Source organism: Macrobrachium nipponense, chromosome 11 (assembly GCF_015104395.2).
Source record: "Macrobrachium nipponense isolate FS-2020 chromosome 11, ASM1510439v2, whole genome shotgun sequence".
In the NCBI taxonomy this organism is placed as follows: Eukaryota; Metazoa; Arthropoda; class Malacostraca; order Decapoda; family Palaemonidae; genus Macrobrachium; species Macrobrachium nipponense.
The window spans coordinates 46,072,922-46,100,572 of NC_061087.1; the positions used below are offsets into that span (position 1 = coordinate 46,072,922).

General features: G+C 42.4%; 1 protein-coding gene across 2 annotated transcripts in view; it reads left to right on the forward strand.

Moving 5' to 3' along the window:
* The window catches only part of LOC135205699 (cystinosin homolog), a 44,997-nt gene extending 17,842 nt beyond the window's left edge, over positions 1–27,155 (forward strand). The window contains exons 2-3 of one of the 2 annotated variants that reach the window (XM_064236663.1): positions 18,527–18,796; positions 21,543–27,155. In XM_064236663.1, coding sequence (XP_064092733.1) covers positions 18,527–18,796; positions 21,543–21,560 — 288 coding nt within the window. In that variant the 3' untranslated portion in view covers positions 21,561–27,155. Of the gene's footprint in view, positions 1–18,526 lie in introns of both variants that reach the window. The other variant, XM_064236652.1, reaches the window with a different exon arrangement.
* Positions 27,156–27,651: the final 496 nt, after the last annotated feature.

Sequence of the window (27,651 nt, forward strand, 5' to 3'; positions counted from 1 at the left end):
AAAACGGGAATGGTTCCTAGTCCTGCCGCCCAGGGCAGGCAGGTAGATCACCTGACCTACCGGTAGCGAGTGGCACGAAATTTGAATTTCTGTCGGGGACGACGGAGTCTTAGCTAAGTATATATCTGCCAGGTAAGTATGTATGAAACTTTATTGTATTATAACAATATCATTTTTCGTGCTATCATATATTGCATTATTTATATATGATAATGATATTTTTTTCATTTCTGATGGTTGCATACTAAACTTCAGGCAATGACAAAAAAAGGAGCCAAAAATGAACTCTTAATCTTGAAAACTAAGCGCGCTGTGATTTTTTGAAAGAAATATTTTTTCTGCTTCGGCGCTCACTCCGAGACCCCCTCGGCATATGGGAGACAATTTTTATTATACCCCTGCGGCGTAAGAGGGTTAATAAAGACTTCAGCCGCTTTCATGCCCGAGCTGGCCGCTTCCCCATGCCGCACCACTGAATGGATGCCAGTCCGTTTCCGGAATTTTTCAAACCACCCATGAGAAGCCTTGAAGTCTGGGGTTGGCGTCGATGTCCCTTCTCCTCCGTCGTCTTCGGCCTGGGCAATCAAATCGCCGAAAATAGCGCTGGTCTTGTGGGAGATTGCCGTCTCGGTTATCGTATTGCCAGCGATTTCTTTGTCTTTTATCCAGACAAGAAGCAGCCTCTCCATCTCGTCGTGCATATGGCTCCTCTTGTTGGACAAAATAGTCACGCCCTTGGAAGGTGTAGCTGCTTTGATGGCTTCCTTTTGTTTAAGAATGGGGCCTATCGTCGACGGATTTTGGCCGTATTCCTTAGCGATCACACTCAACTGCATGCCAGCTTTATATTTCTTGATAATCTCCATTTTTGTCTCCATAGAAAGCATCCTCTTCTTTGCATGAACTTCAGCAACTTTCTTGGGACCCATGACTACGAATACTGTACGTAATTAAGTTATGTAGTATACTAAAGTTCTCACACAACACGATAAAGTAGTACAACGAAATCACTTAACACGAATTTACGTTAACAAATGAAATCGTATATGTGAACGAACGAATTCCAGGTGCGTATACAAACGATGTTGCTACCGAGTGGCCGAAGAAGAACGCCTTTACATAGAGCACGATGGGAAAGATGCTGACCAATAGGAGAGCAGGATCTTATGGCAGCAGGATCTTATGGGAACCAATGGGAGAGCGGGAGGATGGTGGCGAGTCTACTCAGTTGGTGGCGCGCGAGTTTTAAAATTGTTATCGGTGGTCCGGGCGAATCTCAGGACTTTACAGCAACAACCTTTCGTAACCTGAACTATTTTCGTGTGTAGAGCCAAAAAAATCTTCGTATTTGCTTTCGTAACTTGAATTTGTTCCGACACGGCATACAAACCTTCGGTCCTTTTACAATAGGAAGGTACTAGCGGCAGCTGGATAGGTCGTAAGCTTTCGAACAAGGGGTTCGGTAGTTAACTGCTTGTCCGACAGGCGCGCGGCTGCGCGACTGGGAGGTAAACAAATCACTTTTGCTTTCGGCCTCACAGCGAGTGGACGTGTGTGTTCGACGCTCTCTGCCCGCTTCTCGTCGTTTGCTTCTTGAGTATATGGTTGTGTTTGTGTATGAAAGAATTCATTGTAAGTACAATCATTTCTCTCTTTTCATATTTTTTGAAGTGTTATTGATTAATGATGGAATCTCCTCGCCTCGCTACCCCACGGAGACTATGCCCGGGTACCGAAGGGCGTAAATGCGGGAAGTCCGCTCTTTCCCGGAGATAGACCCTCATATTTTGTGTGCTCGGTGTCGGGGGCGCGAATGCACCCGAGCCGAGCCATGTGATGTTTGCAATAATTGGTCGGAGGCGCAGTGGACTTTGTATGAGGGCAGGAAGAAGCGAAGGCCTGCAAAGGAGTCGTCGGAAAGCTCTCCCGCGACTCCTTTGGTGACGGACACTTCGTCTTCTTTCCTGCCGCCCGCTCAACTTCCACGTATCGCGCCTTCCCCTTCGGGGGGGGTTTCTAGGTCCTTCTCTTCTCCTGACTTGTCGAGTGTGGAGGAGGGCGCTAGATACCCTGACGTCGAGTTGTACTCTGGGTCCTCTATCCGTTCGTCTTCGCGCGAACGGGTAGAGGATCCCCCTAATCACCCGACTTTTGCCTCCTCAGGTTGCGGTTGCCGCGAAGGATGACCTCGGCAGGTGTGGGCATCGTTGGGGCTGCAGGGCGTGCCGAGTGTCCAGGGGCTGCTCTACCATCTCGCTGGCTCCGTGGCGGTCACCCATGCTACGGTCACGACCACCACCACGACCCTTACAACACCCGGCTACGCTTCACCTCCTCACCTGGTGTACACCCCGCACGCGGTCTCTGTGACACCCACTACATCGGTGCAGGGGCCAGTCGCCGTACCTCGGGGGAGTGTGATGCCGCCACCTGGGTTTGCCGTGCTGCCGCGACCGGACTTCGTGTGCCCGAAGAGCTCGCCCCTGGCCCTCCCACCGGTACCTAGGATGTCTGTGCCGCTGGTCCGCCCATCTGGACCGCCTACACAGTCTGCCGTACCTGCCCGTACCTGCCCAGCTGCTGTCCACGGACGTGACGTTGACCACTGCTGCCGTTCCTGTACCTGCTCCTGCTGTCTCTTCTGCGTTCCTGTGATGCCTGACCCCTGCTGATGTTGTTTCCTGTTCCTGGCGCCGCTGCTCCCGATGCTGATCTGTTCGGGACAGGTGCGTCCGGGCCCTGTTGCTTCGGCACAGCAGCCCCGGCTCCGCTCTGGATGACAGATCTGACATCGGTCCTGAGGAGGTTGACGAAGAAGAAGAAGAAGAGGAGGAAGGTGTCGTCGTCGTCTTCATCGTCTTCTTCGTCGTCGTCGTCGTCTGCCGCCTCTTCCCCTTCTTCTTCTAAGGCTCCCCCGCCGAAGAAGAAGAAGGTCGCCTCCCCCCCCCCTAAGAAGTCTCCTTCGGGAACCTCTAAGGGCCCGTCTCGCTCTGGTGAGACGGGGGGAGGTTTCTTCCCGCTGGTCACCCTGCTCCTTCGGGGGCAGGACCCGTCTCTTCTTCCGCAAGGAAGAAGACTACGGGGACCAGAGGAGTGCCGGCTAACACCGGCACTTCCTCACCTGCTGTCAGTGGTTCAGCCACGGCAGCAGGGTCCGTCTCGGCCTCTCGTTCGCGAGAGGTACCGAGTGTACGGTCGCCTAACAGCGGCCGTACAGCCAAGAACCAGACCTCTGAGTCTGCTCAGCGTCAGGTTCACGGCACGGAGCGGAAGACTGGTGACAGCCGCTCACGCGACTCTCACCAGACCAGCTCTCGCTCTCGCGGCGAGCAGCTGGCTACCCGGGCCTGGGACGTGACCGTCCATGACCGGCCACGGCTGAGGCTGGGAAGAGGTCCCCCGTTCGCCGGCACCAGCCACGGGGGCTGGTACCAGCGAACTGACGCAACGTGAGGATACGCACCGATCTCACCGTGACAGTGGAGCTCGCCGGTCGCCTGACCGTCACTCTCACAGAAGAGCGATCGGGTACGGCGACCAGCACCAGCTCCTCTGACACACGAGACCGGGGCCGCTGTTCTCGGTCCAGCCGGTCTCCACAGCGAGACGGCTCGACTAGGTCTGCAGCTCGATCGCCACCGCGGGTTGGCGATCGCCTGCAGTCTTCCAAGCCGCCCGCTGGTCCTGCCAGCGAGCGAGGAGGGAGCGTCAGGTCTGCCTCTCCCATACCTTCAACCTCCTCGGGTTACAACCGGGAGGGGCGAGGTATTGAGGAGTGATCGTGAGGGGTGCGCCCCTCAGGATCCCACCACGTCGTCGTACGTACCAGGCACGGTTTCTCGGGCCCATCCGGCCAGGTCATACGCACAGGTGGGGTTGGAGGAGACCGAGAGGGGTCTGTCGCTGTTCCTCCCCTTGAGGGAGGAGGGTCTCGGGAGATGCTCTGTTTGAGGGACTGGACGGTCCGACTCCGCAGGACGCAGTCACTCCTGAGATCCAGAGGAACTTTGCCGAGGTTATTGCGCTGATTCGTCAGCACAACGACCTCGCGGAAGGATCGCCGCTCCCCCCACCATCCCGAGAAGCCCACGTCCCGGCTCGAGTCGTTCTGGGGCCCGAAGAGGGAACCCAGACCGACGGTGGGTTTGCCGCGTTCTGAGCTTGCGGACTCAGTGCTGGACCAGGTTGAATCGCTTGTCTCCGGACAAGACGGTTCGCTCAAGTCTGGCAGGTCGAGCAAGCTGCTTCCACCTCCTCTGCTGCGACAGCGGCGTTTTTACGTGCCATCTGAAGACCCGATGCCGCCCAAACAGGTGAACCCGGAGTTAGCCAGGCTGACTCCGGGTGTGTCTCAGCAGCTCCTGTCCGGAGAACCTGGTTCTCGCAGCAAGAGGCACCGGCCTGGAATCTACTGCCATGGCAGCTTTCCAGGCCGTCTCCTGGCTAGATCTGTGGTCCCTACAGTATCTAAGGTCGCAGCCAACTCCGGAATTTCTCCCGAAGATGACTCGGCCTTCAGGAGACTTTGCCAGTCTGGGGGAAGAGCCATCTCCTTCCTTGCCCACCAGACGGTGAACCTGTGGGCCAACCTGGTACTCCAACGAAGGGACGCTGTCCTTACTCGGGTTTCCAGGGCGGCCGGGCGTGAAGCGGCGTTGGGACTTCGCAAACGGACCTTTACGGAGTTCCACGTCTCTCTTCCCAGGAGAGATGGTGGACGCTGCGGTGGACAGACGGCGCACTGACGACAGTGACCGTCTGGTTACCAGGCAGTCTCGAAGGCTTCTGGGCAGCCTCGGACTGCGGCCAAGTCTAAGAGCTCGGCTAGCGCTTCCTCGGTGGCTAAGACGGTAGCTGCGTCGAAGCCCCGGGGAAAGACTCTGTCTTCTTCAACTTCTACCAAGGGGAGCCGTAACCAGCCCTCCTCCCAGCCCTCCTCCTCCCGTGGAGGCTCTGGGAAGAAGTCGAAGAAAGGGGGAAACGCTAGGGACGGCGTTCCCCCTCACCTGCTGCCGGAAGTGGGGGGGTGCCTGGCCAGCCATTGGGCAACTTGGCAGCGCTACGGCGCCGAGACCTGGATTGTAGATGTCCTTCGGGAGGGATATCTATTACCCTTCGAATCTCGGCCACCCCTCACCTCCAACCACCCGGTCCAACAGCAGTCGTACGTTCCAGGGTCACCGAAGGACGTAGCAATGAGACAGGAGATCAAGACCATGCTGAGCAAGAGAGCTGTAGAAATCGTCACGGATCAGTCACCGGGCTTTTACAGTCGACTCTTCCTGGTGGAAAAGTCTACGGGAGGCTGGCGCCCGGTGATAGATCTCTCTCCCCTGAACCGGTTTGTTCGCCAGACCCGGTTCACGATGGAGACGGCACGCTCAGTGCTCGACTCCATCAGGTAGAACGATTTCATGCTTTCAGTGGACTTGAAGGATGCGTATTTCCAAATACCCATTCATCAGTCCTCCAGAAAGTACCTCCGATTCATCCTCGACGGGACAGGTTGTACCAGTTTCAGGGGCAACTTTTACTTCGGTCTCTCAACCGCCCCACAGGTGTTCACGCGAGTGTTCACTCTGGTGTCCGCTTGCTTGGGCCCATTCGCACGGGATACGTCTGATGAGGTATCTCGACGATTGGTTAGTCCTGGCGAGCTCCCGCTCGCAGTTGCTACAGGACAGGATCGACTGCTCGAGTTCTGTCGCGATCTGGGGATCGTTGTGAACTTCGAAAAGTCCGATCTCGAGCCCAAGCAGAGGATGAAGTACCTGGGTATGCTGATCGACACGGTAGCAGGGCGAGTCTTCCCCGCAGACTCGCGGATCAGCAGATTCAGGGAGGCAGCCAATCAGTTCCTGTCTGGCAGGAACAGGTAGCTCAGCGATGGCAAGTCGTGATCGGACACCTGTCGTCACTCGAGAAGTTAGTCCCTCACGGGCGTCTTACCTGCGGTCTCTTCAGTGGAGACTAAAGGAGAGTTGGTCACAGGCGACGGATCCCCCAAGCTTGTTTCCAGTGTCACTGACACAGGAGGTGAGGCAGGACCTAGCCTGGTGGCTGGACGACAGGAACCTCTTAAGAGGAGTGCCTCTGCGCACTCCCCCCCCGGACATGCAGCTGTTCTCAGACGCATCGACCGAGGGATGGGGCGCACACCTGGAGGAGTTGCTGACTTCAGGAGTGGTGGGACGAGAACGACAAGCACCTTCACATCAATGTACTGGAACTCAAGGCAGCGTTCCTCGCTCTCCAAGAGTTCCAGGACCGCTTGATGGGACACTCAGTGGGTGTTGATGTGCGACAACACCACGGTGGTGGCCTACGTCAACAAACAGGGGGGCCTAGTGTCTCTCCCGTTGTACCAGTTGACTCGGCAGGTGCACGAGTGGGGGGCCGAGGCACACTCAATAGAGCTGTCGGCACGCTACATTCCAGGGAAGAGGAATGTAGTAGCAGACACGCTCAGCCGTCGGGATCAGGTGATAGGGACCGAATGGTCTCTACACCAGGACGTGGCGGAAAGGCTCTTCGACCTGTGGGGGCGACCAGTCGTGGATCTGTTTCGCCACCCGGCACAACAGGAAGCTCCAGGTGTTCTTCTCGGCCGTGCCGGACCCATGGGCAGCTGCAGAGGACGCTCTTCAAACACCCGTGGGACAACCTCTCGTCTATGACCTTTCCCCCGTTCAGCCTGATTCGCAAGGTGATCAGTCGAGCACTGGATCACACCCCGAATCTCAGGATGATCCTGGTGGCTCCCAAATGGCCACAGGCCATTTGGTATCCGGACATGCTGGCTCTTCTCGCAGGAGAACCGAGAGAGATTCCCCCTTGGCACAACCTTCTCGCCCAGCCACACGTCGAGCGGTACCACCGAGCAGTCCAGTCCCTACGTTCTCACGGCTGGCTGTTATCCACCATCTCTGCGAACGAGAGGCTTTTCTCGTAGCGCAGCAACAGAGATGGCTGGAAACGTCCGTCAGTCCTCTGCAGCGTGTACCAGGGGAAGTGGGCCGTCTTCTGTGGTTGGTGTCGTAGACGGGGTCTATCTCCTCTCAGAGCCACTCTTCAGCAGGTAGCGGATTTCCTCGTTTTTCTTCGCCGAGAGAAGCTCCTCTCAGTCCCCACAGTCAAAGGATACAGAGCCTCCGCCCTGGCGCTCGTCCTGAAACTGAGGGGATTGGACATCTCGAACTCGTTCGAGATCTCCTTGCTTATGAGAGCTTCGAAAGGTCTTGCCCACCCAGGGAACTCAGGCCCCCTGCGTGGGATGTGACTCTCGTCCTTAGGAGTCTGACTCGAACGCCGTTCGAGCCACTCCGAGAGTCGTCAGACAGGGATCTGACCCTCAAGACCCTCTTCTTGCTGGCCCTGGCATCGGCGAAGAGAGTAGGGGAACTTCATGGTCTTTCCTATGATGTACGACACTCCAGGGGATGGGGATCCGTGACGCTCGATTTCGTCCCGAACTTCGTTGCGAAGACTCAGAAACCGTCGATCCCTGACGACAGGTTTGAGTCATTCACGATTCCCTCCCTATTGGACTTCACCGATAATGATGCGGATGAGATGCTGCTTTGTCCTGTGAGGGCGCTACGGCGCTATCTGAAGAGAACTCGACACCTCAGGCCTGAGTGTCGACGCCTCTTCGTTAGCACCGGGGGTCCACCAAGAAAAAGAAGTATCCAAGAACACTCTTTCATTCTGGCTGCGTGAGGTCATCAGGAGGGCGTATGAGGATGATGGTAGTGACGACATCCGTACGTCCCGTCCGAGAGCTCACGAAGTCAGAAGTATTGGCCCCTCGTTGGCGTTTCGTAAGAACTTCTCCGTGGCGCAGGTCCTGAAGGCAGGGGTCTGGTCTAACCAGACTACCTTTACGTCCTTCTACCTTCGGGATATTGCCCACAGGTCCTTTGGATACCTTTTCCTTAGGACCCGTGGTGGCTGCTCAACAAGTTGTGTAGCTAACCCAGACCCTCGCAGGCTGAAACAGCATCGAGTCCTGGTGTGACTGTGTGGATGGATGTGTGAGTGAGTGAGTGACTGGCTCCCTCTCCCATCTTTTCCTCCTCCTCTACCTGTGGGCAGAGGGCCACGGTCGTCACTACGCTGGATGAGGACGAGATGCAGGTGAGCTATATGACAGAGCCCCATCCTATCCCTTTCACTAGGGATAGGAGCAGAATATCCACCACTTCCTTCTACAAGGGGGGGAAGTGGATGCCTACAAGAGTCAAACCCATGACTTTATATTTGCTCCTGTACAGGAACAAGTTCTTACATTGCTGGTACGAAGAGATACGCTTGCCTCTCTCTTAGTACTCGGTCCAGAGGTCTGACCATTGATCCTGCGGTGCACACCCCGATCAATCGGACAGAGGCTTGCATCCCTCCCTCGCTCTTACGACCAGGGAGGCTTCCAAGGTTGGGCGAACACCAGTCTGTTCACAAAAGACTCAGATTCCTCCCACCAAAAGCCAATTTAAGGGGGGTGAGTCTTTCCTATTGTAAAAGACCGAAGGTTTGTATGCCGTGTCGGAACAAATGACAATTTGTCTAAAATTGCATTTTTCCTAACTATACAAACCTGAGGTCCTTGTTTTTACACATAGCCCCACCACATAATGCCACCTCCCCCCACTCTGCACGTTTTTGCTTGGGCCAAAAGCAAAAGTGATTTGTTTACCTCCCAGTCGCGCGCGCGCGCCTGTCGGACAAGCAGTTAACTACCGAACCCCTTGTTCGAAAGCTTACGACCTATCCAGCTGCCGCTAGTACCTTCCTATTGTAAAAGGAACTCAGGTTTGTATAGTTAGGAAAAATGCAATTTTAGACAAATTGTCATCTTCGTATTTGCTTTTTGTTAACTTGGAATTTTTCGTAAGCTGGGACTTTCATATGTCGAGGTACCACTGCACTTATCATGTAATAAGTTCCACATTCCTGTGGCACTGCATTCCAAAAAAATAGGTACATACACCAACTCATCCGACCGCTCTTGAAAAGTAGACTACACTTGCACAAGGCAAACCTATTAGCAAACTTCTTGTAGTCTCAAGACTGAAAGCCATAACCTTAACAGTACTCCTTCTCTCACACATGCTCTCAACTTACTAACAGAAAAACATCCTTGCTGCATCTCTTATTTACTAACCCCAGAAACTTAGCCATGTAGACTGACTTATTCTGTATCTTAGCTACTACTGACTCCTCTTTCAACAAGCCATGTAGACCGACTTATTCTGTATCTTAGCTACTACTAACTCCTCTTTCAACAACAATCCTTTTGCCACATCCATGGTCAACTTATTCATTCTCAAAAAATTTATTCCAAACAGGAAACAGCAAGGTATTTGTTTGTTTCTTAATACCACAAACCTACCCTCTACCTCCAATGTTCCCACTTTAATTTTAAACTTTACCTCTTCCCACCCCTAAATCTTTCTTGTTATCCCTTTTATTGGGATATTTACAATTCTTTCAGTACTCCAGTTCATCCTTGCTATATCTCTAACAACTTCTGCATTTACTAAGGAAATCTGTGCTCCTGAATCTACTAATCCACAATACTGACCATTGTTTACGCTAACTCTTACTGTCATGCTAACTCTTACTGTCATTATCACACTGATACACCTTGGTCTCTCTTATCAAACAAACTTCTTTTTCATCTTCCCACTGGTCATCTACTACTAACAGCATAGAAGGTTCTGCTTCCCTAATGCTTACTTCCCCCTTACACTCCTTTCATAATCCTTCCTCTCAACAACCCAGTTATAGAGCTCCCTACTTAAATACTGCATGTGCAACACACTACCATCCCTTTTCATTCCTTCTTTATGGAATACTATGGGTTTGTCACCACCAAAGTGCACATACATCACCACTTCATACCTCTTACTTATTGCAGTCGGCACCTCTTGAAACGGAGCTACTCCTGGACACATCATGGCTTTCAACTCCTCCTTGTACTTGCTCACATTCTTCAAACCCAAGCATCCAAGCCTCTTACGGACTTCATCTATCACTTCTCTTCCGAGATCATTCATACTAGCTTTCAATCCGTGCCACACGCTTTCGAACATAGAATCTCCACCTCCCTTACTTTCACGGGCAACTACCAACCCTTTTGGCAGATTCTCAGGATTTATATCCCTTATCATTTCGGTAGTTAGCTCCTCAGGCAACCTGGACATCATCTCTCTACAAAATCAAAATACGTAGCTCAAATCTTCCAGTATTCTTGCAATCCTTCCAACCACATCTTTCATTCTTTGCAAATACACCAGAGGCTGATGAACCATTCTTACCACAAATTTCATCCCGTACAAGAACAGTCTCAAAGCTTTTACACAAAACTTCAATGCTGCCAACTCTCTTTCAATCACCAAATACTTTCTCTCGGCCACACTAAAGGGCTTAGACACATAAACTTACACTCTTTCTTTCTCTCAACTCCATTCACCACTTGTTCATGCATCGGACACCCACCCATTGACGTACCACTAGCGTCAGTATACACTTCCAACTTACTTGATTAGGATTTGCATTAGGATTTTAGTCTGGATATACCAACTCCACATCTTTACCGCCACCTCTTTCAGTCTTTCAAAATGCTTTTACCTTTTTCCCACAAACTTTCTACTTTCTCAACCAGATGCACTCACCATATGCCCTAAACCTCTACCTCCTCTTCCAACTACTCACTTCACCACTTTCACACCCATGTCTTCCAACTTTCGCAACCCCGCATTCATCAACCTTTTATGCTCTTTCACCGTCTTACTCGCTACCAAAATATCACCCAGAAAGACCATCACATTGTCACGAGGAAATTCAATACCACATTCATAGCTCTCTGGAATGCTGCAGGTGCATTTGCCATTCCAAAACATAGATTCCTAAACTGGTAGTGTTTTTTGGACGTGGAAAAAGCAGTTTATTGGCTGGGAATCTTCAGCAATTGGCATCTGGTTATACCCTCTACCAGATCCATCTTAGTAAACACTTTCATCTCATTCATACTATGCACATACTCATACTGACTCTACACACATATGGAACCTATCTTTTTCTGTCACCTCATTCACTCTCTGATAGTCTATATACATCCTTCATTTTCCGTCCAGTTTTCTTATGGGTACTATAGGGCTATTCCAAGTACTCTCATTCACTCTATCACTCCCACTTTCTCAAGCTCCTCACACTGCTGCTCAATCTATTTCGTTACTGGGGCTGGGAAATGTCAGTTCTTTGGTAAATCTGTCACTTGGATCCTAAACTGGTAATCTCGCTGTCCCAAAATCTTCGCCACCCAGACTTAACACTCCTCTCGTTTCCCACAACATATTGTATACAGGCAGTCCCCGGTTATCAGCGGGGTCTGATTAGCAAAAAATGCCATTAACCAAAACTCGGCGATTTATAGCACTTATGACGCTGATAACCAGTTAATGGCACCTCTTTGAGGTGTTATGGCGCAATAACTTTTATCATCGGCACCTTATGGTGCCGAAATCCAAAACTCAGCCAGCTATGGCGCCATAAATCGCAGATTTTATGGTGCTAGACAAGGGCCATAAAACCGCATCGCCTTTAACTGACTCCGCCAATAACCTTTGACAGCCTGTACTTGTTTGTCTTTCCACTCAGCTTCTCACTCAGCTTCACTTTTTCCTCTAACTTCTCCCTAGTCCATCCCTCTAACTTTCCACTACCGACCATCACCTCAGTCTCCCCAGCGTACCATCAGGTCTACAACACTGTGTAAAGTTCCCAACCTATCTTTGCAACGTATTCTTCTCCATCTTTTTTTAATGGTAATACCACCAACCTGTACACAATATCCCTTCAAATACTTGAACTTCTTATTTTATAACGAACATCGCTTTCTTCTAGTACCATATACAGTGCCTCAGGTTACGAAATTAATCTGTTCAAAAGCGGCCTTCATAACCTGATTTTTTCGTATCCAGAACTATGTTTTACATGTAAATTGCCTAATTCATTCGAAGCCCTACAAAAACAAGCTAAATTTACCAATAAACAATGAAATACAACAATTTGGACCATTCAATACCTAACCTAACCGTTACTGTACCTATAAATAAAGTGTATTAGTGTACAGGGTACAATAAATACTGTACGCACATGTACGTACGTATGTAGTGAAATGTGAAATGTTACCTTTCGAGTGAGGCGATGTCCGAAAGTGGCGACAGAGGAGGAGGACAAACGGCAGAAAACATGAACACTAAACTTAGCAAAACTCATTAACAAATGGCAGAAAACATTAACATTTCTTGACTATCTCCATCATCGCCTCCATAGAAAGCATCCTCTTCTTTCTGTGAACTTCAGCAACATTCATGGGACCCATGGCTAATAACATAAGTAATTAAGTTCACACACAACACAATAAGGTAACTTACAGTACAACGAAAGCGAAATCACTAACACGAATTTACGTTAACGAACAAATTTCACGTGTGTACGATAACGCTGCCAAAACGAAATGGTCAAGGAACTTCCTTACATAGATGCTGACCAGCAGGAGAGCAGGATCTTACGACGGTAACTAACATCAGGAACCAATGGGAGAGTGGGAGGATGGTCGCGAGTCTACTGAGTTGGCGGCGCGCAAATTTTGAAATTGTTCTTGGCGGCCCGGGCGAATCTCGGACTTTACAGTACACCCTTTCGCAAACTGAATTATTTTCGTACACAAGCAAAAAATCTTCGTCTTTGTCTTCGTAACCTGGATTTTTTTTACATAGTGACTTTCGTATGTTGGGGTATGACTACATTATTCCAGCTTCGCTCGCTTCCACACCAACTTTCTTGTTCCATCCTATTTTCACATTAACTATTTGACCCTCTTCTTTTGGCAGCTTAACATTCTCTGTGGTATATATCTCTACTCCCTATATCACTTTCCCCTTAATTTTACCATCTTTCTGGAGATATAATTGTACACTATTGTCTTTTCCCATTCAGATTTCTATCATTTTCTTATGTGAACATATTCTATTCTTTCAAAAAACCATACCACATTAACATAACTTTTAACTTTTGCTTGTTCTATCAATAACATAAAAGTCATGTTCATCTGTATGCTAGCAATTCTTACTGATTCTCTGAACTTAACATTTGCTTTTACCACTGACACTCCAATACCTTTAAGATGACCACCACAAACATCTGTTCTTAGTAATCCCTCCATCATTCTATCGAATGCTTCCAATAGACTACATTCCCTTCACAGCACGTATCCACCAGGGCTTTCAAATCTATTCCTACGCTTTACAATGATTCCATTTCTCTCCAGTGCTCCCACTAACATTTAACACTTCCATCTCTTTAACATCTGAGGATTCACCATAGTAAACCCCCACCATTTCTAGTTTCCCTGATTTACAATTTTACTTTTACATAATTCTGTTGGATGCCCATCAGTTCCACAATTGTTACAATGACGTCTGGGCTCTTACACATTGTAGCAAAATTCTCCTTTCTCCACAATTGCCACATATAGCTACATTGGCTATATTCAAATTGCCATTCCTATTACTCTTGGAATGTCTTATCCTATGCCTTGTCTGACCACAACTAAAATATTTTCTCCACAACCAAAGCAAGTACCCATTGTCTACCTACAGGTTGATTTTTCATGTCCTACTCTCCCACATTTAAAACAGGTTTTCTCACTAACATTCATCTTTGTTTGGGGTCTACTAGGCCTATTTCCATTCGAGTACAGGCAGTCCCCGGGTTACGACGGGGGTTCCGTTCTTGAGACGCGTCGTAAGCCGAAAATCGTCGTAAGCCGGAACGACACTTGGAAATATGTCTTAAACTAATAAAAAGTTATAAAAACCTTACTTGTAATCCTTTGGTTACACTACATGTTTTTTTTTTGTTTCCTGTAGTTTTATGTACAACCTGGGAGTTATTTTCATAAAAGAATGCTGGTTCTTGAAGGTAAAAACTATTGTAATCCTCTGGTGACACTACATTCTTGAAGTTTTATGTACAACCTGGAGTGATTTTGCAAAATCTTGAGGGCTACAAGAACAGCTGATTACTATTTACGTATCATATAGACTAATTAAAGTAAATGTATCTTTAAATAGGCTTATATATTAGTATCAACAAAACATTTCCTGCCATGAGTCAGAGGCCGTTTAATGAAACGAACACTTCTCTGTCCTATCTGTTCAGAAAATAAACGTTACGTCAATCCCCGAGACCATTGTTGCCAAAGCGTCTCTCTCTCTCTCTCTCTCTGATCAATTACATTGGAAACTTGACAATACGATTGCCCTAATATACGAATGTTTTGAGATATAACAGAAAATTTGCGAAAACTTACAAGCTTTCGATATACAACGAAATATTTGAGATACGATTTTGCGATGAGTGTTAGTTGTATAGGCGTCCGATAAATGGCGTTCAGTCTGTTTGTTTGTTGGTGCTGCATGTTAACACGTCGTTGTTTAGTTCGTTGTATTTGCGCCTATTTTTTCTTTTTGTGTTATTTTGTCTATTTCATTATTAACCATGGGTCTCAAAGCTAAAGACAAAGCAGGTGATAAGAAAAAACCCAAGAAGAAAATGATTTCGATGGAAGCAAAACATGAAATTATAGCAAAGCATGAATGTGGCGTTCGTATCGTCGATTTGGCAAACGAGTATGGTCGAAATCCTTTCTACAATATCCACGATCATCAAGCAGAAGGAAGCTATAAAAACCCCCGAGACCATTGTTGCCAAAGCGTCTCTCTCTCTCTCTCCTCTCTCTCTCTCTCTCTCTCTCTCTCTCTCTCTCTCTCTCTCTGCTCTCTCTCTCTCTCTGATCAAATTACGTACTGGATAATGTCTCTCTTTGGATACTTCGATTTTGCCTAATATTGAGGGCTACAAGAACAGTTGATTACTATTTACGTATCAATATAGACTAATTAAAGTAAACGTATCTTTAAATAGGCTTATATTATTAGTATCAACAAAACATTTACTGGCATGAGTCAGAGGCCGTTTAACGAAACGAAACAACCTCTCTGTCCTTAACTCGGAGCGTCGGAAGACGCCTCTCCTCTCTCTCTCTCTTCTACCTCCTCTCTCTCTCTCCTTCTCTCTCTCTCTCTCTTCTCTCTCTCTCTCTCTATGATCAAATTACTGGATACTGTCTCTCTTTGGAATACTTTTGGGGAAATTTCTTTGCGTTGTTATTTCTAACAAAAAATTCGTTTTTTGTATTTTTTTATTACTGGAAAACAGCAATGATTTTTTTCATTATTTGCGCTTTTGGGACTGTTTATATGTAAACTTGTATGTATTCATCGCTCGGGAAACTAGTTCCGCAATATGAGCGTCCCACTAAAAAAACCATGAAAAAAATAAACAACATAAAAAAAGTGTCGAAAAATCATCATAATCTCAAAAAAACCGTTTAACGAAACGAACACCCTTTTCTCTGTCCTTAACCTCCGGCAGCGTCGGAAGACGCCTCTCTCTCTCTCTCTCCATCTCTCACTCTCTCTCTCCCTCTCTCTCTCTCCTCTCTCCTGATCAAAGTTACTGGATAATGTCTCTCTTTGGATACTTGGACAATTTGCGTTGTAATCTAACCAGAAAAAAAACTTCGTTTTGTTATTATTACTGGAAACAAGCAATTGATTTTTTCATTATTTGCGCTTTTGGACTGTTATATGTAAACTAGTATTGTATTCATTCGCTCGGAAACTAGTTCCGCATATGAGGCGTCACTAAAAAAACATAGAAAAAATACAACATAAAAAGTGTCGAAAATCATCATAATCTCAAACCGTTTAACGAAACGAACACTTCTCTGTCCTTAACTCCGGAGCGTCGGAAGACGCCTCTCTCTCTCTCTCTCTCTCTCTCTCTCTCTCTCTCTCTCTCTCTCTCTCTCTCTGATCAAATTACTGGATAATGTCTCTCTTTGGATACTTGGAATTTGCGTTGTAACTTAACCAGAACTTCGTTTTGTTATTATTACTGGAAACAAGCAATGATTTTTTCATTATTTGCGCTTTTGGACTGTTATATGTAAACTAGTATGTATTCATTCGCTCGGAAACTAGTTCCGCATATGAGGCGTCACTAAAAAACATAGAAAAATACAACATAAAAAGTGTCGAAAATCATCATAAATCTCAAAATTTTTGTTGTAATCTAACCAGAACCTATTTTTATTAATACTGTGCTAAACTATAAAGAATTTTTATCATAGTATGCGTTTTTTAAAAGCGTCGTTAACTCGGAGCGTCGGAAGCGTCAGCGTCGTAACCTCGGAACAAGCGTCGTAACCCAGGACGGATTTTTCCATTGAATATTTAAGAAAAAGCGTCGTAACCTCGGAACGTCGTAAGCCGGAACCGTCGTAACCCGGGGACCGCCTGTACTGTCTTCCCACATTTACATTTCAATACCATTCCTTACTTCTACTTCCAACCTTGTTCCAATTATTTCTGCCCTTATTATTTTGACGGCTAATGTCTCTGGGATTGTTCACACATCTGGTATTCCTCCATTAATTTCCTTACTGCCTTAATATGTATCTTCATGTATCAAAGCATCTGTACATAACTTATCACATCCTACATTTAATCCTACCCTTTTTTTTCTGATCATATTGCAAATCCTTCATGATTTCCAAGTCATCATCCCAGTTTATACTTTTGTCAGCCCATCTTTTACTTTCCTTTCATTTTATATTCAAGTTTCTACACACTTTTTCTGGTATTGTTATCAAATACTTTTTCATTAGCCCCTTATTCTGCTCTATATCTTCATTTCCAAACTTCTTCCTCACTAGCGTTTCTAATCTTTGCACATACAGTACCACCTCTTCTCCTGGTTTCATTTTTGCTTCTGCAAAGTGATTACGCAGTATCTTCCTTGAATATTACACTACTTTTCATCCTATGTACTTGTTTAATTATTCTTACCTTAAGGTTGTCATATGGAAGTTTGCACTGACACATGCTCGTGCAATATTCCTTCAATCTCCCCTCTAAGAATTCTCCCAACTGATTTGCCCATATCTGATTATTATTACCATACTTTTGCTTACAGTGCCTCTCATATTCCATGAAATATTCCCTATTGATGAGACTACAATAGTCCCTATTGTAGTCTCATCAGTTTCATATTCCTTGTATCACTATTATCTTTGAACAAATCACTTTCAATGCCCCAACTATCTTTCGTCAGTTCATACCCTTTCTGTTTTGTCTTGGACTTCCTACCTTGATTTTTTTATTTTTTTTTTTTCAGTCTTATCTTCCTCTTCCTCACTGTTTAATCCATAACTATCATCATCTACATAATTATCCTTCTTTTCCCTTGTCAAACCACCTCCAACAGTGAACAAGTCTTTTAAGGTACCTTTTTAATAGCTCCTTTACTCTTATCCTCCTTCATTCATTTATCTCCTCCTTTATCTCCCATTCCTTTTATAGCTTTAGTTATTTGTCTAGCCACTAATTCTCCTATCTCTGTCCTTACTCTTGTTGAATGTTCATTGGAGGCTTCTACCATCTCAACAACAGTTCCATTTGATTACTAAAGCCTTCCAAGGCTTTGGCTATCTCTCTTTCCACCATATCCCCTCTCTCCATCTTCAGTCTTCTTAATCGCTCCGTTGAGGCAAATACAGCCGCAGGCAGCTGTTCCATTTTTAGGGCTGAACAACTTCTTCCCCCATGATCATCTCTCTCTCACCTTCCATATTTCCTCCTCCTGCCATCTTACCCATCACACACTTAGGTTACTCTGTTTCAACTATAGTGCCCATGACGGGCGCCAAAATTTATGTGGCTAGATTTATAAAGCAATAGTCACATGAAGGGCAGACAGTGTCGGGTGAATATATATAGGCCTACATGTGATGATTCATTACGAGGTAAATTCTTGTGCTTAGTAATTGCATTAGCCACAAAATGAAGATTAATAGAAAAATTGTATATGTACGTATTGTTTTTATATTCAATTTCAAAGTACTATATAGAGTTTTACCACTAATTACAATTTTACATAAATGTCGGGCATGGTAATTTGTAGAGCAAAAATAATCCTGTGCCAAAATGCCTGTTGCAAGGTCAGCTGTGATCCAGTTCCCAGTGCCTAACAGACAACCATTCATGCCAATCTACCCATGGCGGGTTAGATTGCACCAATCTTAAATCACCAGTGCCATTGTGGTCCTAGGTACTGTATATAATCTACACAGTTAAACTCATAAACCAGACAATAAAGCACAAGGAAAGGAAAAGTTTGTATTTATAAAACAAAATTATTCTATTTATTTTTAGTTTTAATGAAAATATTCCTAGCAACCAGCTTGTAGTTACACAAGATCCTAAACATTTTTCCTTTTCTGTCCATAAAATTTTTTGGTAAAAAGGAGTTTCATATAAAGCTCTTATGTTTTCATTCATCTACAGTTGCCTCTCAACAAGATTTTTTTCATATTTAGATTTTTGTTATTTTGCAGGCATACTACAACTACCGGAGAAAGAGCACTTCTGGTTGGAGCATAGGAAATATCCTTCTAGATTTCACCGGTGGAGCCCTATCCATTGCTCAGATGATCATAATTTCCTACAATTATAATGATTGGGGCTCTATATTTGGAGATCCAACAAAGTTTGGCCTTGGCCTATTTTCAATTATATTTGATGTGTTCTTTATGGTGCAACATTATATTCTTTATCGTGGCAATGCAGGTTACCAACATGTTTGTGAAAGTCCTACTCCAAGCCATGTAAGCCCCCTTACAGAGTCTGCAGCATCTTCAGTTGACTATGGGTCAACTGGTAGTGTATACTAATTGCCTGTAAATTTCAATACAGTAATTGATGGACATTAGTAGGATGTACAGCAACTGTAAGGCATATATTTAGTTTACTTATTTAAACTTGCTAATTTTAAACACCAGTGAAATACTAAATGATTGCACTGTTAGTTGTCGCAGTCAAGTGCTGTTTTTATCGAGTATGATAACAGAATGGAACATCATGTAGATTTAGTTAAGCAAAATAATTAGTTTTGTAAATTTATGTCTTTGCGTTGTCTTTCAGTATAAATACATAGCGACTTTTGAGTTATTATTACTGTACATTTAATTTAAGTTTCAGTTTAATGCCATCCTTTAATAAGTTTCCGTTTAATGCCATCCTTTAAGTACAGTTTTGTATATCTTCATTAAGTAAAATATACAACAGTGCTGCTCAGACCTGTGGGATTAGCTCTTGTTCTGTTAATATTAGGTCCAAGAATGAGGACTTACATGCACAAAGTTATTAGTGAAAGATACAATTCATTATTGTCACAGGGTTTGTTATTACTGCAAAATTATATTAGCATAAACATTTTGGTAATAAAACGCATATCCTGTAATGATGATGATTGTAAAACTTTGCTCACAATGTACAAAACTCCAGTGCTGTATGAAATCTGTTAACTGCAGATGATTGTGTTTGAAAAAAATTTTTAATGTCACAAACATTTCTATCATCACCTTTTATTTGTACTTATTAGTATTGAGTTTGTGATGTAGTTTGGTTGTGGTATGTTTATTTATTGTTTTACTTATGAAAGAAAAATTTTTCTAATGGTATGCAGTAGTACAGTGTTACTGTTATAGATTAATAATTTGCTACACAATTCATACAGTCACATTTGAGTAAGTTTTTTTTTTTTTTTTTTTTTTTTTTTTTTTTACTTTTAAGTTATGTATGAAAAATTTGTTTGTTGTGCATAGTACATATTTGGATTAAATGGTCAGATCTATTATAACGGTTAAAACAGGTCTGCAAATGCTTGAATAATATATATTAGTTAAGGAATCTCTCCAAACTGGCATGTATGAGAATACTAGAAATTACAGTATACAATATAAACACAATGTGTAAAAAATTTTCCTTTGGAATTTTTCATAATCAGTCTTTTGCTAAACCTTTTGGAAGTGTGCTGATTTTACTAGTCATTATAAGGTAAAGTGGTTATCATTAGGTTTTTAGGTTTAGGTATTGAAGCTAGGAGATTTTGATATGTGAGTATTGTTCAAGCTTTACTAGCGCATGAAATCGTTAGTTAGTTAGGAAAATGTAATGAGTTTTGTCTGATGCTAATCCAGTCACATTGTATGAAGTTTAGATATAAGATTAGTAAATTTTTTTACCAGCTAATCCAGTCACATTGTATGAAGTTTAGATATAAGATTAATAAATATTGTTTAACATACTTTTGCAGAATGTAATTTATACAATTAAGTACTAGTGTGTAATGTATACCAGTATAGTATTCATATTCTAATAGCAGCACCCCAACACACCTCCATTGAGTGTGCAGTGGTAAAGATTTCATAAATTAAAGAAGAATATGAAGAAAATAGAGAAACAGTTGCAAATCTTCTGTAAGGTAGAAAAAAGCTATAGAATGACAAATAACTGAACAAAATTAAACTCTTTTTGTAAATTAGGACTGAATACTTTTTGACTTATTAGCCCTTGGCAGTTACCTGACCAGCTTGAAGAGATCTTTGTACTTAGCTGAAAAAGTAGTTGGAAGGGAGTTGTATGATTTGTAAAAGTTAATCCTAAATGTCTTCCTCGTATGAGCTTGGAAAGAAAAAGCGTGGGTATTATCTGTATAAGAGGTTTGTTAAAGCCATAGTTATACAATGCTTGGTTAACATTTCATGGAAACTACAATTTTGGGGGTTAAGAATCCATTGTAACATAAAAAAGGACTTATGTTCCCTTTGGTAACTTTATTAAAGTGAATTTTTATGCCATTTTTTAATATGGTTAGGAGTAATCCACAGTATTTTTCATAATTTGAGAATTTAGGTAACAAGTACTGAGCAAATAAAATTTATTCTAATGTGGAAAATTGAAAAATAATATTGTACAGTTGAAGTGATATAACATCTTGAATAGCAGAAAACACTGATCACATTACTGTTAACAGCACTAAATTGAATATGTTATGGTGTCTATTGCTGTACTGTGCTGTGTTTGGCTTTATGGGCTGAATGGTCGGTTTAAACTACCAAATAATAATCATAATGACATCTTGTGGTTGATAGTATTCTTACATTGAACAGAGGAACCTTTCTGAAAGATTTAAATTAACATATCCAGCACTTGCATAAATAGCGTTATACTGCTAGTTACTGTGAATGGCTTTTCCATAATAATTCATGGTCCCCTTTGCAACTTCTGTTATTTATGTTTTACCACCATGGATTATGACCAAGTAACTAGTTTTTCTCTTCTCCAGATAAAAGCTTTCTTATGTTGCAATCTTCAGTACAATATTATTGAGGTGTTTTGTTGTAAAAAAAAAAAAAAAAAATAGTTTCTTTTTTTAAGGTTATATGTATCTTTAATTTTAAACTAAGTACATTTATTCAATACTCATCTGATAATTTAATATGAGCAAAGGTTTCAGTATATCAGCTTTATTTTAAAAGACTTAATAATCATATATCACACTCTCCTCAGGAAGACGAGCTTCTGTGACCAAATGCTTGTGGAAATTCATCCTTTCTAGGCTGTCATCAGTTGCCTTGTTACAAAATTACAAGTAAGCAAGAAATGGATAAAAATGGCAATTTGAACATGTCAACATTCAGCATCCACACTTCACCATGTTCTATAGTAGTTATCTGCTATGTATTTAAGTTGTTGAGTTTTAATACTGGCCAGGTTCATTATTTTTCATATCTCAGATATTGTTTTATACATACAGCAATACCTTGAGATACAAGTAGCCCAACATACAAAGTTTTTGAGATACGAGCTGCAACTTGGTCCATATTTTTGTCAAAGATACAAGTGGAATTCCAAGATACGAGTTACCGAGCTGTGCTTTGGGAGGCTGCCTCTAGTTGGTGCACGGGTCCAGCATCAGCACAACAGCACCTGTGAATGACACTTGGTTCTCACATTTACTTAGCATTTTAAAAGGCAGGCAAAAGCAAACCCATCTTCTAGTTAAATAAGTTCAAAAACGGCAAAAGATCTTGATGAAAGTATTGTTTTAACACTATTCTACAAACTCTTTGCTTAAATGTGTAAAGCCATGAACAACCAAACGTGAAACAACTTTTTTGCTAAGTACAACGGAATTGGATAACAACAATATCCATTTGGCTTGTATTTCAACCATCATACGACAGTAAAGAATTGCCGTAGTTGTTATAAATGTCGTTATGTAGAATAGGACTTATATATTTTATGTAATAACTTTATTCGCTATAGATCAAAGATCAGCAAGGAAATATACTGTTAAATTTAAGCCAAGTTATAGCTGAAGCTGAGAAAACTGGTCAAGCTGCTAATGACTATTATCGTGCATCAGCAACAAGGATAATGCTCCTGTAAACTTATGCCATCAAACACAACCGTAGATAAAATTGAGAGAAAATAACTTTAATCAAAACTACTGGGCTTGAAAGAACTCATTTTACTGCTGTTTTCACACTGATAACAAATGATGTAAAGCTTGTATTGCAATGAAATCAAGTGAAAATAGCGAACGGAATCGCATCAATTTTTTTTACACAATAAATATGCCCCCCAATCTGTTAACAAAATAAATTACTTAAGTCATATCTCGACTTGAAAACACATCATATAACAAAAAATTACCTGCCTCAAAAACACGTTGTGTAATGAAAAATTACCTTGTCTCATATAAGTAAAATATTTAGATATTCGTTTATGCTAACTAGGAGCAAGAAAATTTGCTCGGAATTGAGTTAAATATGCCGAAATAAATGCGTATTCGACATTAGCTGATTCCCAAACGATAACGTTGACTGCTATATGTTAGTATTTAATAATACAATAATATGAGAATATGTACATACAATATTATTGGATATAGTGAAGTAATGTATAACATTTTAAAAGATTTATGGAAAAGATACATGTTCGTTATGCTTTTATTTTATAATGTATGTAGCCAACAGCAGCTTGATATCGCTCAATTATACTGATGTCGGACAGTCTGATTCTCTTTTCGTGTCCAATTTTTTTCTGCTATCGTAGTCAGAATGCATTGAACCTCCAGAATTGGCTTATATTAATAAATTACTATACCGTAAATGTATAGAGCATACTGTAGGCTAGGCTACTGTATTCGTATGTATATGATATACCATACACTAGGCTAACTCTTGTTGATGTTATTCAATTTCTCTCTAGCCAATATGCAATGAACCTAGAGAATTATCTGAAATTAATAATTATTATACCATATATGTACAAGGTATACTAGTAGGCTAGGCTACCCTATATGTAAAGATTACTGATTACCCTAGTGTAGGCTGGGCATATTCAGGATACGATTTTCCAACAAACGATGGGTTTTTTGGAACCTAACCACATCCTAAGTAGGAGAATATCTGTGCATGTGTTTCTTAATTAAAAACATGACTTTTTACATAATTTACGATGGTTTGGGGATGTTTCACAAGGCTGGAACGGATGAAATCTATTTCAGTTATTTTAAATGGGAGAAATTTGTTTGACATACGAGTAGATTGACTTATGATCTCGGTTACAGAACGAATTAAACTCGTATCTCAAGGTATTACTGTGTACTTTGGTTTCTTACAGGAGTACATATTGATGGCAAATTTCCAAGCATCATCAGTGGAATTGTTGGTACAGTAATTTATTATTTTGCATGGAGAATGAAATAAGAAAAATATGCTTGTATATATGAATAGTAAGTTTTCCTACTACATTAATGTATCATTGTTGTTAGCCTGGAGTCAAGAAAAAAAAAAGTGTTACAATATATTATGTAATTTAGATCTGTAAATTTTGCACTGCTGTATGATGAAAAGTTTCTGTTGTTTCTGTGGTACAGATGTGATAAAGTTGTATGAACCATTTATACAACTTTGAAAACTCATTGATTGGAACATAGCTACAGGTTGGCCCCGGTTATAGGCGGATTCAGTTAATGGCACTTGTCTAGCACCATAAAATTGGCGATTTATGACCCCATAAAATCGGCGATTTATGGCACCATAACTGGGCGATTTTCGGTTATTGGCGCCGTAACGCGTTGATAATAGTCATGGCACCATAACATACCTAACAGAACGCCATTAACCAGTTATTGGCACCATTAACCGAAACTCAGCGCCATAAGTGCCACAAATTGCTGAGTTTCGGTTAATGGCAGCTTTCGCTTACCACCACCCTACCGAGAACAGAACCCACAGCAATAACCAGGGACTGCTTGCATTATGTTTTGAGGAACTTGACCTTGGGTAGCATTTAAAAACATTACAGTTGCTCTCTGGTTTTGATGTTACAGTACATTACCTCAATTGATGCGTGAACTTTCTTAGAAGTTCAGAGGTAACTTGCATTAATAAAAAGGTCACATGTTTATTTGGCCTAGTAGTGAATTGTTTTAAAATACATTAGTTATTTATTATGTAATATTACCTTTAGTAAAATTCATCTTTATAATAGCACATACAATTTTTCAGAATATTGATACTTAATTTTCAAGTTTGAATTTATTTTTGGATTGTAAATATTGTAAAGAAAAAGTTTTATTACATGTAATTTTGAGACTTGATGTTTTGCTGATCCTTTTTCCAAATATGTATACTTTTGAGCCAAAAATGAAAGCACCTGTATAAGTAAAGTAAAAATTATGAATTCAGATTAAGATTTAGACAGCATTTCATTCCTTGCCAAAGTAAAGGCTCGTATGATGCACATCACGGCTTGAAACGCAGCTTACATATCTTACTATACTATAATTGGTGTTATGTCTGTCTGTCATTCAGTCACAGCCAAACAGCTGTTCCGATGGGCATGAAACTTGGCAGGGTCATAGTGGGGACCCCTAAGATAATTTATAATAGGGTATCATCCTTCCTCCCTGGAATGGAGCTGGTTCTGCCCATGAAATTGGGCTGGTTATGCCCATAGACTTAGTTACTTTACGAATTTATCATACATAGTAATTTCTGTATACATGACTTATTATTTGGAAAAGACCCCCTGATCCCAACTCCTTGACGAGGTGGGGGGCTTAGGGATCCACTGCAGAGAGAGTATGCCCCTTTATGCATATGATCTCTGCTGTGGATTCAACTGAACATTGGGACCTTAAACTCCTTTACTCCTCCTCCTATAAATTTTCCCCTTCCCTTCCTCTTTCGTTGACAACCTTGGCATGGTTTTGAAGTATTGATTTGACTGCTCTTTTAACTTGATGGAGGGTGGAGTTGGATGGCATGCCACTCGACCCGTAAAATTAGAGTACCTGACATGGTCGTGCAAGGAGAAATTTTTATATCAAGCCATGCCCACATGTTGGGTGTGGTGTATATTCAGGTGAAGATCCCAGGGCAGTTACCACTGTGTAACAGTATTGCTCCTCCCCCAGTTGGGGCTCCGTGGTGAGTGGGACCTCATCCTGGACGAAATTTACACACTTTTATATGTAAAATATAACAAATATCTTCATGACTTCTAGCACGGATTTAGACCATTCTAAAGAAAGCTCAAGTCACAAAGACCAGGTTGGTAATAAAATGTTAATACCATATACTAAGTCCGGGAAACCTAAGTACGTACCGTCATGACCCAACCTTGACTCACTTTGACTCCCTCTTTGGGAGTGGAAGTTGGTCAAGGTTTCAAACCATGGAAGCTGAACAAAATATTTCAGTTTTGAAATTAGAAAATTGTTTACTAAATAGACATCCAACAGCAGAAATGTCGTTCAGAAAAATAAAAGAGAAGACTTGGCTTATAGAAGCCACAACAAAAAAAGCCAGCCTGAAGACTATTTGCCTTTAAGAATTATAGATACCATTAATGTTAAAGTGGAAAAGCATGATAATATGAGGAGCATTCTGGGTACCATTGTATTTCCTGACAATAACGAGGAACCAATCAATAAGAAAATGCTTTTAGAGACACTCAAAAAGAGATGCCCGAAGATTGAGGATTGCGAGGTGTATGATGTAACAAGTAAAAAAGGCAATAAACAAGTACTAAAAATAGCAAAAATGAAATTTGAGGTTTCAGATCTACCTCTTTATTAAAAAAATAAAAAAAATTTAGGCCAAAATAGAGAGTTAAGACCCTATATTCCAAAGCCACTGCAGTGTCAAAATTGCAGTAACTATGGACACACACACACAAATTGTAGGAATGCACCAGTATGCGCTTACTGTGGATCTACAGAACACACCAAAAGAGAGAGCAGAATCATCATGCAAGATCCAAAGAATGCATGTATTACATATACAACACGGAATTATAAATGTTAAAAGAAAGAACAGGCATGTCTATAACAGGCTAAATTAGAATTGAAAGTGAAAGGAATTCAAGATCCTGCTAAGAAATGTACACATTCTTGTATAACAGGAACCAGTAATGAAACAAAAAAACATACAGATGGAAGTAACAAGATGCAACAATGGTCTCAAAAAGAAATCAGTAATATACAGGAAAAAACTAAGATAGTAAAGAATCAGGAAACTGGTGCAGATTATATGGATTATATTCTATCAAATTCATTTGAAGTATTAATGCCAATAGAAGCACAAGAAGATACTACCACAAAGGTAGAAGGAGGAAGTTGTGATGTACTGGAAAATGAAGAAAAAGTTAGAGAAACGTTGGTCAAACCAAAATCAAAATATATGAAGAAAGAACAAAAACTAAATAAGAACATACATTTATCTCCTAAAATAATAATAAAACCTGTAGATGCAGTGATCCAAAACACCAAAGAAGTGGAGGAGAACCATATCATGGATGATGGTGACTATGTCACGGGGGATGAGATTACTCCATTACCAATAATCAGTACAACAAGAAGAAATAAAGCAATAGATATACATGATAACACAGGTGGAAGTAATGATTGCTTCATTGCATTGTGCAACAATAACAAACTGTTTAGCAAACATTATAAGAAATTTTATGAAATACAGAAAGAAAGAGGCCACTGATTTAACACCCATGAAATAGGTTGTATGTGTATTGAGCACTTAAAATATTACAAAGATGAACAACTGAATGTCATAAATAAAATTTTAGAAAAAATTCAAGTTGATAATACAACACGACTGATATAATATTTTCAATAGGTATATTATACAATGGAACATAAATGGTCTGCAGACCAGATTACACCTGGGAGAAGTACAAAGGCTATTAAAGCGCCTCAGTGGAGTGGTCGGTATGGTGTTGGCGTGACACCTCGGTGGCCACGAGTTCGATTCTCAGGCATTTCATTGAGGAGTGAGAGAAGTGTATTTCTGGTGATAGAAGTTCACTCTCGATGTGGTTTGGAAGTCACGTAAAGCCGTTGGTCCCATTGCTGAATAACACTGGTTCCATGCAACTGAAAAACACCATACAAACAAACAAACAAAGGTTATTAAAGGAATATGAACCAATGATATTATGTTTACAACTTGTCAATAATACAATAACAACATAGGTAAATATACCTTAATATCAACATCACAGGAAGAAGGAAATTTAGGTACTACAGCCATATATGTACAACATAAAGTATGTTATGACAAAGTACCTGTAAACGTTACTGACCTCC